The following is a 16,599-nucleotide window of genomic DNA, read 5'->3' as shown; positions in this document are numbered from 1 at the left end:
AGGTGTTTGCAGTTTAACAAGAACCTGATGAAAATCCTACAAACGTTTTCCTGAAAATACCACTTGAGAACAGCTTGCCAGCTCTGCCGTCAGACATAATAAATTCTTAAAGTCAGGATGGAAGCGGTATGCTGGAGAACATGCGAAGGGCTGGTGCCAACCTAAAAATAAACTTTTCTCAAATAAATGTCCGCCGTGCAGATAATTGCCACTGGCGCAGAGCAATTCCTCTTTGGTAGAGGTCACTCGAGTCATAGCAGCATGAGTGGCTATCGCTCATTAAGAGAGAGCATCACCGTCACAGCTAACCTGGCATGAGCCACTCTGTGCTGGCATTCAGATCAAACGCACTGATTGGGCCCACTGGTTTCCCCAACTAATGGGCCAGAAATACCACTGCTGGACGTCACCGCAGGAGGACGTTTGGCCGAGACACTTTCTCAACAGTGAACAGTGTTAAACGGCAAAGACTTTTATAAGAATCCAATGAATATGTCTTCTAAAGTACGACGAGGGACTTCTCCTCTGCCATTTTTCACTCCTTACCCTTCTTCTAACCTGTGGGATCTTGGTGTTTGAAGCAGCAGAGAGCCCACTTAGGGGGTGCAAATACCTTATGGCTATTCACTGCTGTGCTTTCAACTCTTTCCTACTTTGTATGAAGATCTATGTATAGGGAAGGCATGAGAGTAAGAGACTGGGTACATGTAGCCATATGCATATCCTGTGCTCAGACACCCTACAGAGCGCAGTGTAAAGCAGCTATTCCAACATTTGCCATTCATTCAGGCTAAAAGTGCATGCAATTCTTGGAGCCAACCAAAATGCAGCAAACAAAAACGAAACGGGGGAAAAAAATGCACAAAAAACACGATTTGCTACCTGCTAGACTAATAATCCTCAAAGAAATAGAAATCTCTTTAGTTCTAGCTTTAATATTCCATAGTTTTAGTCTTCTAAGATGTCATTCCAAGTGCCTGCAGGCGAGTGTTTCTGGAGCAGCGCTGCAGCACTGGCAGCCTGGAAATAGAAAAAATTTTAAGAGCTTTCATGCATGCGTGAATTAATGAGGACCGTGCAGATTTTACTGAGAAAGGAACCTGCATGTGCATGTCCCCCAGTGCTGCGGCCATTTATCCGCTGTCAATGCAAATCACCCATGGTGCTGAACAACTGGAGCTGCAGTTGCCGTTGCGCTCAATAGGAGGAGCTGTTGACTCATCGCCTCATGTCAAAGAGTTTTTAGAGATTTTTCCTGTGATGTGTGTGGATATGCAGTGATTTATCAGGTGGCAGACAAAGCAGCAGTGCGTTGGTTTATAAGCTCCTGGTCAGAGTGTTGGAGCTCCTCACTACAAACCCTGCAGCTCCACGACCGCAGCGTGGACAAGCTTAGAAGTGAAGCCCCTCTGTGCTCTTCTAATCTACTTCCTGAGGTGATTGTTTATCTTATTGTGGACCGCAAACGCCGCACACAGAGACACCATCCTCTCACCTGCTCGCTCAAGGGAGGCCATAATCATAATTAAGCAGACGAGGATGCCTAACGGAAGCAACATGAGAGGAAAAGGTAATTAGGGGTATCTTGAGCATCACGATATCACCCATAAGAACCTGGTTATCTCCTCACGTCCAATTATACCTATCTCATCTGTGATGTGAATATGTATAAATGGATTTACTAAAATCATTCAAAGAAATCCCACCAGATTGACATTAATGCTCTTAAATTTAAAATTCCGGCTCAGAATTTGCTCAGGCTTAAAATCAGCAGATGCCCAAGGACATCTTCTAATATCTCTCCCAGAGACTTTACAAGGTGGGAACTGTCCTCTGGCATAATCACTATTGGTGAGGCAAATCACACCCTCGCTTACATGCACCTTGAATTGAATTAATGAGGACGCTCCTCACTGTGTCACAGTGATGAGAAGACGACGGTGAATGGAGAGCAGCATTCACCAGGGACTGCTGGTGGATTTAATTAGTCTGTGTTTACCTCCATGTGTGATGCCTGAGAACCTGAAGCACAATCGCAAGCGTGTTTGTGCACGCGCACTCACACACAAACAGCTGTAAAAGAGATAAATTGCGAGTGCCTCCAGTCTATCAGTGCGTAGGAATGGCAGCTCAGTTGGGAGGAAACTCGAGACAGAAAGCTGCGTCTGAAAGGAAAGAATGCGCCGCATTAGTGTTTTGTTTATGTCAGGGAGAGCAAGAGAGAGAGAGACACGGTGTTGCAGAGAGAGGAGGCTGGTGTGAGGTGTGCTGGAGTTTGTCATCAGGGATGTTCCGCTGAGATCAAGTCTTGCAGCGTGGAGAGGAAACGTGGTGATGCACAACTCTGCACAAGCAACATCTCACAATCCCAAGTGCACTATCAAGCAGGCGGGAGCTAAAATATCTGGATTTACAACTCTTCTTCTGCGTTACCCATTCCAGAGCGTTTCGTTAATCTGCCGTCAAGCATGAATGTGCACCCTGGTCACTTTTCCGTAAAAGTCGCGTCGGGGCAATGGCTTTTCCCAATTTCAGCACCAACATTTGTCCAAAACCACCACAGAGAGCACCACATACGCAGACTGTGGAAAAAAAATCCATGTTGCTCACTTGCTTCCCTCTATAGTTTCTTCTTCATTTTCAATCTATTGGGCTACGAAATAAAATATCCATAGTAATAAAACTTTACCGGCATGAAAGCAGCAATTAACAGCTTGGATTAATAGTACACTTCAATAATGAATGCAATCCAGGTTTTTTCCTCTCTCACAAGACCTGAACAGGAGCTGAAGGTGTTTAAAGGAGTTTTTCCTCTGATTTTATCGAACACCTGCAGCATCAAACAACAGCAGGATCCATATGAGTGTCGCCAAAGAGAGACACGCATTTACACACGGAACAATAGCAGTAATTTCATTAACCGTCCTGTTGTCTTCATTTATGGGCACCAAAAAATATTGTTTCCTTGTCTGAAAAAAAAAATCCCCAAATTTCACAAAATTTGCAAAACTTTCAGGAAGAAAATTTCAATAATTCCTTAAAAGTTTTGTTTAAAAATCCCCCAAATCTAGCAAGAAAATTCTTGTAAATATGTTCAAAAATGAATAAAAATCTTCCTAAAAAAATCCCCAAAAGTGATTACATACATATCGGTAGAAATTCTAATATTTTCTTAAGAACATTCACAAAAAAATCTACCAAAATCCAGCGAATTTCGCTGGATTTTGGCAGACTTTTTTGTGAATGTTCTTAAGAAACATTTTTTTTCCCACCAAAAACTTTTAAAAAATTTCCCAAAAATGTTGAAAATGTGGACACCAGAAGTTTCACTGTGAAAATATATATTTTTTCCACATTTTCAAACTTTATAACAGGTCAGTTTGACCTGCAGGACGACACAAAGGTTAAATAGTTATAATTAAATGAATCCTGACACGGAGACAGGCTCAATGAGTCGCACTGTGGACTTTTATTCCCCTCAGATAGGCGAGTTAAACTTGGTTTTTAGTTATTTTGACCATTTGATGAGCTGCTATTGGTTTAGATTTAGTCTTTTGCTTGTTATTTCATTATTATGCATTGTACATCACTTGGTATATTGTCTAATGTCACGTGAATGACATATTGCGTGCGTGCTGCAGCTCTCTCCATCACGCTGGTGTCTGAATGAAGCCCTGAGGAACATTAGCAGAAAAAGTGACCTTTGTCTGAATGACTGAATGCAGCTGTACTGATGAAGCCGGCAACGTTACGTCTCCCATCTATGAAAAGATCATTATTATAATAAATAAGTGTAACGTGTCTTATGAGAAGAGAAAAGCCCTGATCTTCGCTCCAATGCATTGCTGCGACTGCATATAATATCATAACGCCTGCATTACAGCACCGGCATTCATTCTCCTTCCTAATCATGCTTGACAGAAGCCTACAGACTGAGTGGGTTGGAAATTATATACTATATTTAACATGCAAACAATTCCACTCCCATGACAGATTTACTGCAGTTTACTTTTCACTCATAAAAGCCGCTTTCATTTGAAACCTCTGCTCTTAATAATGGATACATGTGTACAGAAAGAAAGCCTTGTAGGAGCTTGTAGGAAAGAAATACTCATTCCCTATTATTAATTCAGCTACAAGAACTAGTATGCTAAGATGAGCTCGAGCACTAATGTTTCAAATACAGTGACTGTAGGAGACGGAGGAGGCCAATGAGAGCAAATCATGCACAATAATAAACCTTTGTTTCCCAGAGCAACGAGGGGAAGCGAGCGCGCCGTCAAACAACCCGGTGGAGGCGTATTAAGAATGCTTGACTGGGCTTTGGGGAGGAACCTCCAGTCCTGGCGGCGAGAGCTCTCTATCTGCTGAAGGTGGAGAAGAAAACTCCCCTCTGCAGTGTTGTATAACCATTTAATATATGGATCCAGGCAAGTGGCACACTAACATTTTGTGTACGCTCCATGCCAGAGACCACACACACACACACACACACACACACACACCAACTGCTTCACCAATTAAACATCATTAACATGATCCCCTAGGTGTGCTTCGCAGTTAAGTGTGATGTGAATGCACTATGCCTTTAGCCAGGCTGACAGCCAGGCTTAATTGGCTTTTGAGAGACACAAATGCCCTCATGTAAGGCTCTAAAACCAGCCTTGAGTACAGCTTCTAAAGGAACAAAAAACCCAGGAAAAAAAGGCAGCCCTTCAAGCTAGAATGGGCACAAACTTAGAAGTGAACCACTTGTCTTGTCTTGTGCAGGTGTCTGTGTGTGTGTGTGTGTCTCTCAGGACTGATAGTAAGGGTTGGCAGGCTTAAAGATGTTTGAACAACTGCACTCGAATCACACAGCTATTTTACAACCAGCCTCTCCAAACAGCAGGTATATAAAAATAAATTCAAACGCTTTCATATACTCAAATGTCTTTTTATAATCAAAAATATCATCCAAGCATTTACAGTGTATTACAACAAATGATTCTATGCAACTGTTAACAGCCTTTACAGAAAATGAAGAAATATATCCATTTTTGATCTATGTTACAAACCAGGAACAGCAAAAAGAGAAGAGGGGGAGGCCCAAGGGTTTGGCGGTTTAAAGTGTTCAGGCAGACTCTGATAACCTCCCTGGTTAGCCCTGCAGACCCGGCCCACACTTACACCATACAGAGCCAACTGCGGGCTCAGAAAGTACAATGCCCTGCCCCCGTGGGCAAAAACAACGTAATAATCCAGTGACTGTAGGAATTGGTGCTCCTCTGTTGCTCCCAGGGAGTCATTGTGTCTACAAATATTTCAGACACCCAGTAACTGAGAGTTTAAGCTCACAAAGTCTTTATCGCCGGGGCTTGGTGTCAACATTCCTGCAACCATGGAAATGCTGCGTTTTTACGTCTCTGCCACCTACAGAGTCCCTGAAAAGTTCATGTAACATTCCTTCCTGATCTGAGATCTCTGCTCAGTCCTCTGCGTCCTTGAACAGTAACATACAGTCCACAGTCTTTGATAGTTGTAGGCTTTGTACGGTTTCTTTCACATCTCTACAGTGTCTATGCGTTGCGTTGTCCGCCTGTCGTCTCTTCCACGTCCCACAGGTGTCCTCAGCAGAGTCTATGTGCTCTTGATGCCTTGGAAGCCGCAGAAGTTCCAGCGTTTCTCCAGACTGGCACCAACACCCGTCAGCTCCTGTCTGAAAGTGCAGGGCAGCCGAGAGAGAAGAGCCTCCACCTCACTGGGGTTGATCTGCAGACACACATACGCACTATGTCAAACACATTTGTCTGCACATGTGAACAACTCAATTGCATTATGTAGAAACAGTGTTTTCTTGCAACTGACCTGTTACAAATAGCATAAACAAAGTTGTTGCAGATTTGTTCCAATGCTTCATGTTTCATTCAATTTTAATTGTCCCAAATGTTCCAGCATATTTTAAACTACTTCCTGGAAAACCTACTTGGCTTTAGTACTGTGCCACCAGATCATGGTTCATATCTGTGTAATGTGTTGAAGGAAGAACATCTTCTATTGTCTCATGTGGGTCCACAACGGTTCATGTTACTTACACCAGTATACATTATCCACAGATACAAACCTCCACTGTCCACTGTCAACACATATGTCCTTTATTAAGTCATCTTTCTCCAGTATCTCCAGATCTCTTTATAAGCAGTGGCACTACCAGTTATATTGTGTGTCGTTTGGACAGCTTTTCAACAAATGTAAAAGCCCGAGGCCATAACCTTGATGCATTTTTGGATTCAGAACTGTCATATACTGCTCATGATGCTAAAGAAGTGGAATTGTGTTTTAATCAGGAGGGACACATGACTAAGATCGGGCCTCTTCTCTTGTCAGCGGACCAGGAGAAGGTCATTCATGCTTTTATCTCCTCCAGGCTTGATTATAGTGACGTGCGTCTTACAGAGAAAACATTAACAACTACAGCTTTTCTTTTCTATTATACTTTTTTCCAGTAGCTCTTTCTGATTTTTATTAATTGATGACAATTCTGTTAAGTAAACAATCAGGAAAGCTCTTTAGCCTGAAAAATGCTTATTTCTAACTCTTGCTGGGTCACCCACAGAGTTGCTCATACGTCCACACTTTATTCTCTTGTACACCTCCTCTACACTCACAAAGCCTTCACTCACGACACTCACACCTCCGCTCCAATCAGACAACTATAGCATAAACAAACTAGTAGCAAGCTGCCACTTGACTAAGTGTAATCTGGCTCACCCCACTTGGGTGGGCTCGGGATCAGACAGTCAACTGAAATCCTGAGGTGACACTGCCAAGTCCAAGCTGCTGTAGACAACCCACGTTGTCTTGAATTAATAAGTAGATTGTTCAAGCCCTGTGCTGATGTCAAGTTGCATTAAGGTCCATCGGAGATAGGACTGGTGTGTCATTATACACAATGGAGCTGTGTGTGTGTGGAGCCGCTAGATAAGCAGAGAGGATTGGGCTTGTTGTTGGGGAGTCTAGCCAGTGATATTGACAAAACTGTGGGCTGCTTGATATGTGTAGTGTAGAGTCGGAGTGGGAACAACAGATGCACAGGCAAACTCGGACGCACACAGACAGACAAGCGTGGGCGTTCGCTCACATAAACACAAACCAACACATGAACATACACTGGACACAAAACCCCCCAAAAGGCACGAGAGAAGACCGTCACACTCTTTGCATGTGCGAGAATGTGAGAATGAGTCACGCTGCTGATGAGCATATTCAAAGGTTTGCTACAGAGAACAGTCATTTCTCGGGGCGACCTTGTGGATGTGGTCGAGGCAAAGTTTTCTGCAGATGACAAATTAATTCTAACAAATGATGAGTAAGAAGAGCCTGAAATCTGAGGGTTTCATCCCAGATGTTTCGTGCGTCTTCTGTTTGGTCGGTAACTCTGACTGTGAAGGAATGAACAGCTTTTTTTTTTTTTTTCCTGAAGGGCTTTTTGTTGGGGTGGAAATAGCAGAAATAGCCATTAATCTTGGTGTTGCTTTTTTGGAGGGGACACTGAAAGGTGGCATTTTGAAAGCCTCATATAAGTGGCAGCGAGGAGCGATAATATGTCTAAAATGACTCAGCAGAAAGATGGGGATAAAATAGCTGTGCTTCAACAGTCACAGTGGAAGCTAAGCGCGTCTGAGTACGAGGAGGGTGGTGTCCAGCTTGAAGCGACTGAATGAAAGATCTACTTTTAATATGTTCCGGCATCAAGGAAAATCACCCAACTAGCCAGAAACTGGCTAGACATGCAGCTATAAAATTTAAGTATAGGAAAGTGACAAAAACTGTCATCAAAGTTTAACTTATCCAAAAGTGTTTAAGGAAGTTTTTTAAAACCTACTTCCAAAGAAACATATATAGAGAGATGTCTAAAGTGCTTTATTGCGACTAACCATATCTGTTGAGCCTTTTTTCCTGTGAATGTTTCCTCTGCTGTACTCTTGCAAAGACATTACCAAAACATTGACACAATCTACCAACAAATACTGATTATTTAAACAAAGAATTCAACATTGAAACACAAAAAGCTGAAACATTTAAGCGACAAGTTGTATGCAATCCGATGCATTGTGCATCTTTAAGCTAGGCTCAAACTACAAGATTTCTGGGGCAGTTTACCCTTGTTTTTAACCCCATGTGACAGTTGGAGGAGAAATCTGGTCTGGCATCTTGGTCTGACTCGATGTTTGGGCCATATTATGTGGTAATCGGAGGAATTCATATAGCCCATCTTAACCCTGAACTGCTTGTAAACTCATTGGGGCTGCACTTATGAATATCTTACAAAGGAGTGTGAATCGGGATGGTTACAGTAATAACATTAGGACCCATAGAAGTGGACACTGTTGCCGAACAATGCTAAACATGGTAGCGATTGTGACTAAAGTTAGTTACAGATATTTAAACTCATGGTAATAATCGCATCTCCTGTTTTAGCAGAAGCACAGATAACTAGGCTCGATTGCATCTTCCCAACTACTTTGTCATCCAGACGTCCAGTATTTTAGCATGATAGCTAACTGTTGCACCACAGTCTCCACTTTTTGCTTACATTTGCTTCCCCATAAGATCATGTGACATTGGTGCCTCCTGTTGTATGTGATGCACCATTATTTTAAAATTGCGTACGTTTAATTGAGATTAGAGAGAAGACTACCTGTGAAGTTTCTCATTATTTGTGTGATACAACCACATTTCAAAATCTGTTTCCAAACTCCTGTGGTGTGAGGCCGCCTTCAGAGGTGTGTTGAGGTGGATTGTGTTAATTCTGTACAAACCCAGGCTAGTTTCTCCCTCTAATTATAGTCTGTACACTAAACTGAGTTAAATGACAGCTGCATGTACCTCTACACTTAATGCACGGGTGCAAGTAGTGTCAGTCTTCTCATCTCAGTCCTCTCTACTGCTGAGAATTATGCTGCAAAGCATTGTGTAGAAAGTAACTGAGGTTTTTTAAAAAAAGCCCTAATCATGGGTCATTTATCGTATCATCTAACAGATGTGTTTATTTGCCAAAATGTCAAAGTAAAACGCTTTATCTTCACACCACTTCTGCAAAATCCATCCATTTCTGTGGAAAGGGCTGTAAAAGCATTAAAGAGCCCTGCTTGAATAAAGTATGTCAACTGCACAGCAGGACCCTGGCACACAACAAGCACATATGTGAGCCTTGTACAGGAGACTGACACACTGTCTGTATGAGGCCATGTAATCTAGAGCGATGCTGAAGGCCAGCTCTGCTGATCTACTCCACAGCAGAAGTTTTGATTCATGAGTCAGTTACCTTGGTGTCCAAACGTTGCAGGTAGGAACAGATGTACTCGATGCTGGCTCCAAACGGGTGGACGTGCAGGAATGTTGAAATGATCCCTGAGGTAGAACAAACAAGTCACGCAGAGATGTTAACACAGAGCCATGTCACATAGCTCCAGCTTCTGTCACCCTTAAAACACTCAACTACCAAAGGATGCTTGCGGCATCAGTTTATCTAACTGCTTCTCCTCTCCTCTGACTGACTGTAACAGAAGCTCCGAGTTGCTTCTCCCAGAGTCCCACTACTGTTAAGAGCCTCTTGCATATTGTGGCTGCAGATTAGAGGGAGTGTTTAATGACAGCTTTGATGCTGTTGTCTCTCATCAAAGCCACCCTCTTCCCCAGCTCAAACAAACCATCTGCTATGAGCTCACAGTTAGGGCCAGGAGAGAAGTAATCCTCCACCTCTGCTCACTAACCACCTATAGAGCACCGAGATACCAGCATCTGAAACAAACACACACAGTGGTAAAGCCACAAAGCCTTCCTCTGGCTCGGACACGAGAGCAAAAAAAAAATATCACAATCACTTGAGGTTTTTTAGGTGGAAAATACTACTCGAAGGCTTCATTTTTGTCACCTGCAGGAGGTCATTTGATACTTGAACACAGTGTTCTAGTGGAGCTGCTCTGCTGACAATGATTAAGAGATTGACTGAGAGTCTAATGGTGCATTCAGATATAAGCCACCAAGTGAAATTTCACTGTGATTTATTTGTATGAATTCACTCAGTAGAATGGTTTTGCTGTCTATGTTTATTGGCGTTAAACAGCCGATGAACACGTCCTTCAAGTGACAACAGATGCTTGCTGTAGCCATGTGCAGAAAACCAGTACATATCACTGTCAGTGCTCAGACTACGATTTATTATCATTACATATTTTCACAATAATAGATGATAAATGATGACTTTCCTTTTCAGAACTTCAAAGAAATTGCAGCTGTTCCTCCACATTACCTTACTGAACAATTACTAGGTGTGCAAATTCAAAAACAGCCTTCAAGTACAGCACCTGCAGCCCTAGAAACCCAAAAATAACCCTTCACTGCTACATTTTCTGACGTCATTTTTGCTGCCATGATAGACAAATCCAAGCTTAACAATGTAAGCACAATATAATCTGAAATAAGAAAAGTAAACCAGATATGACGCATTTCTCCTTGACAAAACAATTCCTAATCTAATGAAGGTGGGAATGCAGGACCCACTCACGGCTATTAAGGGCCTGCAACCAGCAATTTGTCCATTTGCAAGAGATTATAACTGACTAAAATCCACTTCATGTAGCCATTGGTTAGATGTGGAAATGTTTTAAAGCAGGCAGGCTTTAAACCTAACTCTAAAGCTGTCTCTTTTTCCACCCTTTACACAACCACTTCTTTTACTTTTTGTGTGCAAGTACGACACCATGAGGGGAGACAGCCTGAACGCGTGGGCCGCTGTCCCCATTGGTATTCTTAACTGCACCTGGACTAGAAAGACACAGAGAAACACCAATTCCTGAGGAGGGAGGCAGTGAAATGGAGCCAGGAAGGACGGCAGGGTGGCCATTTGTTAGAAACATACTGACACTGTAAAACACGCTATGTTATTCCTGTGCTGCTTAATGCAGCTTTAAACCTTCTTCTGCATTGAATATTTACACGTCTCTGCAATCAATCAAATTAACACATTCCAAATGACGCACAGAGAACCACTCTGAGAGAAACCTGTGCCTGGTTTTGCAAAACAACATTTTAATCCAGAGAAAATGTATAATGATGCAGCTCTGATGATACTGCCTACGTACCAACCAGCAGAGCTTCCCTTTCAGAGTGGACAGGACTCGGTGGATTCTTCTCTGTAGGACCTTCTTTCTCCTGACTGCAAGACACCACTGTTGACACTGCAGCTTCCTACACGAATACACAACACACACACGCACACAACACACACAACACACACGCACGCACGCACGCACGCACGCACGCACACACACACACACGGTTATCCTAAACTAATCTGCCACCAGCCTTTGGCACTCTTTGAATGTGGTGTCTAATGTGAAGTAAACAAATTTAAATTTAAGATGATGCACAGCACACAAGAAAAAGACAATCACATACAAATAAGTGGAAATGGACACATCAGAAAGTTTCACCAACAACACGTCAATCTGGGGAGACAATGAGGACAAGGATAATGAGGCGAGGGAGGATATTCAGCCAGCAGCTATATTTCTGATAGAGGGACGCATGTCACACACACACACAATGACACGAAAAAGCAGACGAGTTTAAAAAGAACAAATAGAGGGAGAGGGGAAGAGGCTTGGAAGGCAAATGATCAAGCTGTTTGTTTCAGATCTCTGACAGGTGGCAAGAAAAAAGGCAAAAGGGTTTTTGTCTTTGTTGTCCTACATAGTACTGTGTGTACTATTTCCACTTCTGGTGTGGGATGCCTGGTGGCCTTTCTTCTGTTTTTAATCTATCCATAACACCCTGCGAGTGTGTGTCAGTGCGGGGGTGTGCAGACATATGCACACGTGCGAGCCATTTTGACTTTATGACTCCCTTTATTTCCTAGCCCAGTTGTGTCTGTGCGATTTATTCACTAACAAATGCCGTCGCGGTGAACTGGTTTGGCCTGTAATGATCTGTCATGTTATTGGAAGAGGTTAGAGGAGAAAGTCAGGGATAGGGGAAGAAGAAGAAGAAGGTGGCGAGAGAATGAGGACACAAAACAATATCTGGAGCAGTGAGAAGGGCTCAACGTTTTTCCACTTACACTGGTCTGATTAGCGCTCTCCTCGCTGCCTCTGTCATCTTGCTTCGACATCTCCAGCTGCGGCACATTAGAAACATATGAGGAACAACATAGTGAGAAACAAGCAAGGTGCTAATGGTGGCGCACAGCGTGGTGCGCAAAAACAGACAAATACAAGCATTGTTTATTTTTAGAATAATGTCCAGAAATAAGCAGATTCGCAACAAACAAGGAAAACAGAGACACCGAGCTCCATACGGATGCAATTAACTCTTTCTGAGTCAAACTGGCACAGACAAGTCAAGCAATAAATATGTGTGCTGACATTTAAGTATTGATGCTTTTCTGGTCCGTGAAATGCTTCACAATTCTAGTTACTGTAATATTATTACTTTACAAATGGATATTTGCCTCTCAGTTGAATTTTTAAAGATGCCCTCTAGTGAAATCATGTATTTCACCGTGTTAACATGACATACATAACAGTGTTTTCTACATGCTAGTAGACAAATCATGGGTGAAATAAGCAGCCAGTGTCTGAGTTAAACATTGCCACCCGGAAGCTGCAGTCTACTGATGACAGTCTCAAAAACATGGATTCAGACTTCCAGGGTTTTATGTGTAACAAGCTTAAGGAACCAATCCTGTTAATTTGCAGGCTGGTCCTTCCTGTATCATTACTCTTCATTTAATTCCATTTCTAACACAAAAGGTTCAATTATGCTCAAATTACAACATTCCTATGTGTAGCATAGAGTAATTTTACAGTGTCTGAGTAGTCGTAGGTGAGCTGGTGTGCTTGTGCTGCAGTGAGACTGAAGAGGTGAGAAATTTTCTAGAGGAATTGATGGTGCAAAGACACATTTAAAGTCCCTTTAAGGCATGAAAGGCCCAACTTTGTCGATGAAACTCATAAATATGCAAGTTTTAAAACACAAAGATGAGTTTTTAGGGATTAAATCGATGAAGAGAGAGGGACTATAATTATTTGGGCTGGTGCTTCAGAATTAAATAGTTTTTACAAATTCCTAAATAATCTAATTTTCCTTTTTAGTGTGGTGTACTTGTGGTTGGGTCTTAGCCAGCCATGGACCCAAAACACCCACTCTGTTTGGAGGCATGTGAGAACATCATTCATGAACCTGAGCCAACCAGGTCAATGTATTGTTGTTGTTATTGTTTAGGTTAAAAATAGAATAGCTGCCTGAGTGCTTCTCCCTCCAATCCACGGCAAATATTCAAACATCGCCAAAAGCCTAATAATTCAGAATAGATAAATGAATAGCATGTAAACAAAGGAAAGTAAAAGCAGCATTAATATAATAATATTATAGACATGTGGACCATAAATTATTGCATAGTCAAAAAGGCTGTTCCAACACAAGCAGTAAACATAGAAATGGAAAATTGAATTAATGAGACGTTTCTGTTTATTTTTGATCAAAAATCAAACTCTGAATCAACAACCCAAATGTGAACAATTAAAAATAAAACCCTTTAACAGTTATCCATTTGTGCAGACACACAAAAATAAATGATAATGACCCTTTCAAATCCATTTTTCATTTGATTTCTTCTGTTGATACCAACTCAACAAAGACCTGCAAAGCGCTGCACGAATCTTTGCTTGATTGTTGGTAGAACAGGATAAGCAGTTTGAAGACTTCACTTTGATCTCTGGCAAACTCAGCAGCCTTTTGGACTATGCATACATAATTTAGAGCAAATGATTAATCCATTAAAGGGCCACTCAATCAATTTAACAAATGAACATCACTTCACTCCTTGTGAGGAGGATTATTTAAGGCGTCACTATGTTCAAAATGTTCACCAGATGTGCTTTGAAGACAAATGAGCTTATAGTTGAGGGTGCTGTGGAACACCTGTTGCAGCGGGAGATGCAATATAGTTTGAATATTGGCATAACGGCACTCAGTTTGTCATATTTTAAGGATTTTAGAGTGTTACTTCGAAAAAATCCTCCTGTGGAAAAAGACAGAGGGTTAAAACTTGCTGATGTTGGACAGAGAAGTGGTGCAGGAAGTTTCATATGCAGCTCTAACTAAAGTGTAAGAAAATATCCCACCTGATTTCAATGGGTTTACGACCTTTTTTTGAAAAGTTTGGAGTTTAAATTACATGAATTTACACGAATGGAGTACTAAGTCACTTTACTACCATTTCAGTCAACACATCAATCAAATTTTGAAAAAACTGTTAGTGGCAGCACTAAGATGTATATGAAAAGAATGACAAAAGACACTTGTTGTGATCGTAATAATAATAAGGTTAATATCGTCTATGACCTGCACTCATGTCAGTCAAGCAATGTGTGGCGACAGCTCGGTGACAGCAAGGACAGTGACTGAGCCAGTGAAGGAGAACTGATGGCACCAAGAGATCTCCTCAACATGATAAATAACCCCACCACGACTCCTTATCTTAGAAGAAACCCACACCCAAAAATTGATTTCTCTTTCTCCCTTTAATGAGACTGTCTCTCCTGATTCATGTTTGTCCATATACAGGAATTTAATTAGCATATTTCCAGGGGCTCAGAGTTGTGGGAGGACACATATTTCTAATCAAACTCATTAACAGGCTATCGACAACTCCGTCACTGCGTTTGGTCTGAAGAAGAGATCTGCTACCAAATTAGTCATTCCGCTCTGCTATATGAAATCTGCTGTGATCTCAGAAAACAAACAGACAACACGCGGAGCGGCTCCCCATGTGGTTAGAGAGTCTTTCATTTGTATTATTATCCAATTTAATAGGCGATTTAACCTCAGGCTCATTTTAATGACAGCCATTCCTCTCATTATACTGAGCCAGAAGGAACATCAACAGAAGTGCTTGATCACCGGGAATAGGGGACAACACCTGAAACATTAGTAAACATGACATGGCTAACAGAAAAAAATGACCCTTGAAACTTGAAATTGTTTATAAGATTGAAGATTGTGTATTAAGCACTGTACACTTTAGCAATACAACAGGGCATTAATCAATACTAGATGGACTTTTGTTGGGAGAAACATTCCTCAATGTGAGCAATGCATTCAACAAATGTAATGTTGGGAAGGATGAATAATGCAGCAGGAGAGACTGTAACTGATGGTCTGGTCTTGTATAACAGCTCCGAGCAGCAGTGGCTTACATTAGTTTAATGTTTTCTGCAGCTAATTATCTAACTACATGGTGATCACACTGATCTGTGAGTTACCGTCTCTTGGTCAGTTCAGACTAAAGCATTGTTTTGTGTGATGCCAGAGCATGTGCAGCCTAAAAAGGACAACATGTTCAGGAATGAGAGGACATAATTGGGTGGTTGGTGGTCAATGTCGCATAAAATACAAATGTGCAGAAAAGCAAGGAAACTATCTGACTGCGGCCAACCATGCTCAATGTGTTTCTGTTTAAGAGGCGGACGGATTTCTTCTGTGCTTTTTTAATGTATCTGCAGTGAGAACATGCAGTTCAGAGGCGCGTATCCTGCCTGGTAGAGGGGAAAAATTCTCATAAACTGGAGCAGTTGAGGGCAAGAGTGAGGTGGGATTTGCTGCCGGCAATACTTGGCTGGTTGTTAGACAAACAAGTTACAACCTACAGGCTAATTGTTAAGGTGGTGATTTTCGCAGAATCCTTTTGTTGGCACGGGTGTTTGCTCATAAAACTCCATTCAGACCTGGATATGTTATGTGGATAAAGATTTCAAAACCATGGGCTTTAGTAGGTATTAAAAAGCAGGTGCAGGGGGTATTAAACTGCTCAGTATGTGAATTAGCTAGGTGGGGTGTGCTGAATTGGCGACCAGCATGGCGTGCTGCAAGCAAAGGGAAGAAAAGCTGTTATGTCGGCTGTATTTTTTCATTGCTGAACTAACGTTACTACTATCTAGGAAATACCTGTAGTTTTTTCTGGTTTGCTAAATGGACTTTTTTCCAGATCTGAACATGTCTTATGAGCATTTACACCTTAAATTAAAGTACATTCTCCCTTATCGTGATACGTTTTTGGATATGTCTATCATGGTAATACCAGGTGCAGACAGGGTGTTAATGGTTTTATTCATCATATTCCAGTGTGACATAACCCGAAATCTTGATCATAATCTCCGTAAGTGATGCTTAATGATAAGAAATTATTATTGAGGCAACACACATATTGTTGTTTTATCATATAGTCACTTGTTTGCAGAGGTTGTAGTAGTCTTTTTCCAAAAAAAAAAAAAAAAACCCTCTTTTGGAAGTGTCTTATTTACCATCACCAGGTGAATTGCTTATTACTTTCAGCCGGCATGACAGCCTGCAGACCATGTGGTGCATAATAAATATTTATAAAAATAAGCATGTACATAGCTCATTGTTTGTTTTTATTTTCTATTAATTTCCAAAAGAAAAGAAACTCAGTTCTTATTTCATCATCCATGAGGAAGAAAACTACCAAAATCTCACATTTTAAAGGCTGGAGATAGAGATCCTGTTGACAGTTTTGCTTGAAAAATGACTGACATT

The 16,599-nt window shown here is 41.5% G+C and overlaps 1 protein-coding gene across 4 annotated transcripts in view; it reads right to left on the bottom strand.

Annotated features, from left to right (window-relative positions):
- Nucleotides 1-4,915: 4,915 nt before the first annotated feature.
- The window catches only part of enox2 (ecto-NOX disulfide-thiol exchanger 2), a 180,933-nt gene continuing 169,249 nt past the window's right edge, over nucleotides 4,916-16,599 (bottom strand). For 3 of the 4 annotated variants that reach the window (XM_035952290.2, XM_023279067.3, XM_035952291.2), the window contains 4 exons: nucleotides 12,104-12,160; nucleotides 11,127-11,232; nucleotides 9,308-9,393; nucleotides 4,916-5,751 (listed from right to left, as the gene is read on the bottom strand). In XM_035952290.2, the coding sequence (XP_035808183.2) occupies nucleotides 5,620-5,751; nucleotides 9,308-9,393; nucleotides 11,127-11,232; nucleotides 12,104-12,160 (381 nt within the window). In that variant the 3' untranslated portion in view covers nucleotides 4,916-5,619. Of the gene's footprint in view, nucleotides 5,752-9,307; nucleotides 9,394-11,126; nucleotides 11,233-11,442; nucleotides 11,493-12,103; nucleotides 12,161-16,599 lie in introns of all 4 variants that reach the window. The other variant, XM_035952292.2, reaches the window with a different exon arrangement.

The sequence above is a fragment of the Amphiprion ocellaris genome, chromosome 13 (genome assembly GCF_022539595.1).
Source record: "Amphiprion ocellaris isolate individual 3 ecotype Okinawa chromosome 13, ASM2253959v1, whole genome shotgun sequence".
NCBI lineage: Eukaryota > Metazoa > Chordata > Actinopteri > Pomacentridae > Amphiprion > Amphiprion ocellaris.
The sequence above is the reverse complement of the archived record's forward strand: the minus strand, read 5'-3'. Positions and strand labels throughout refer to the sequence as shown.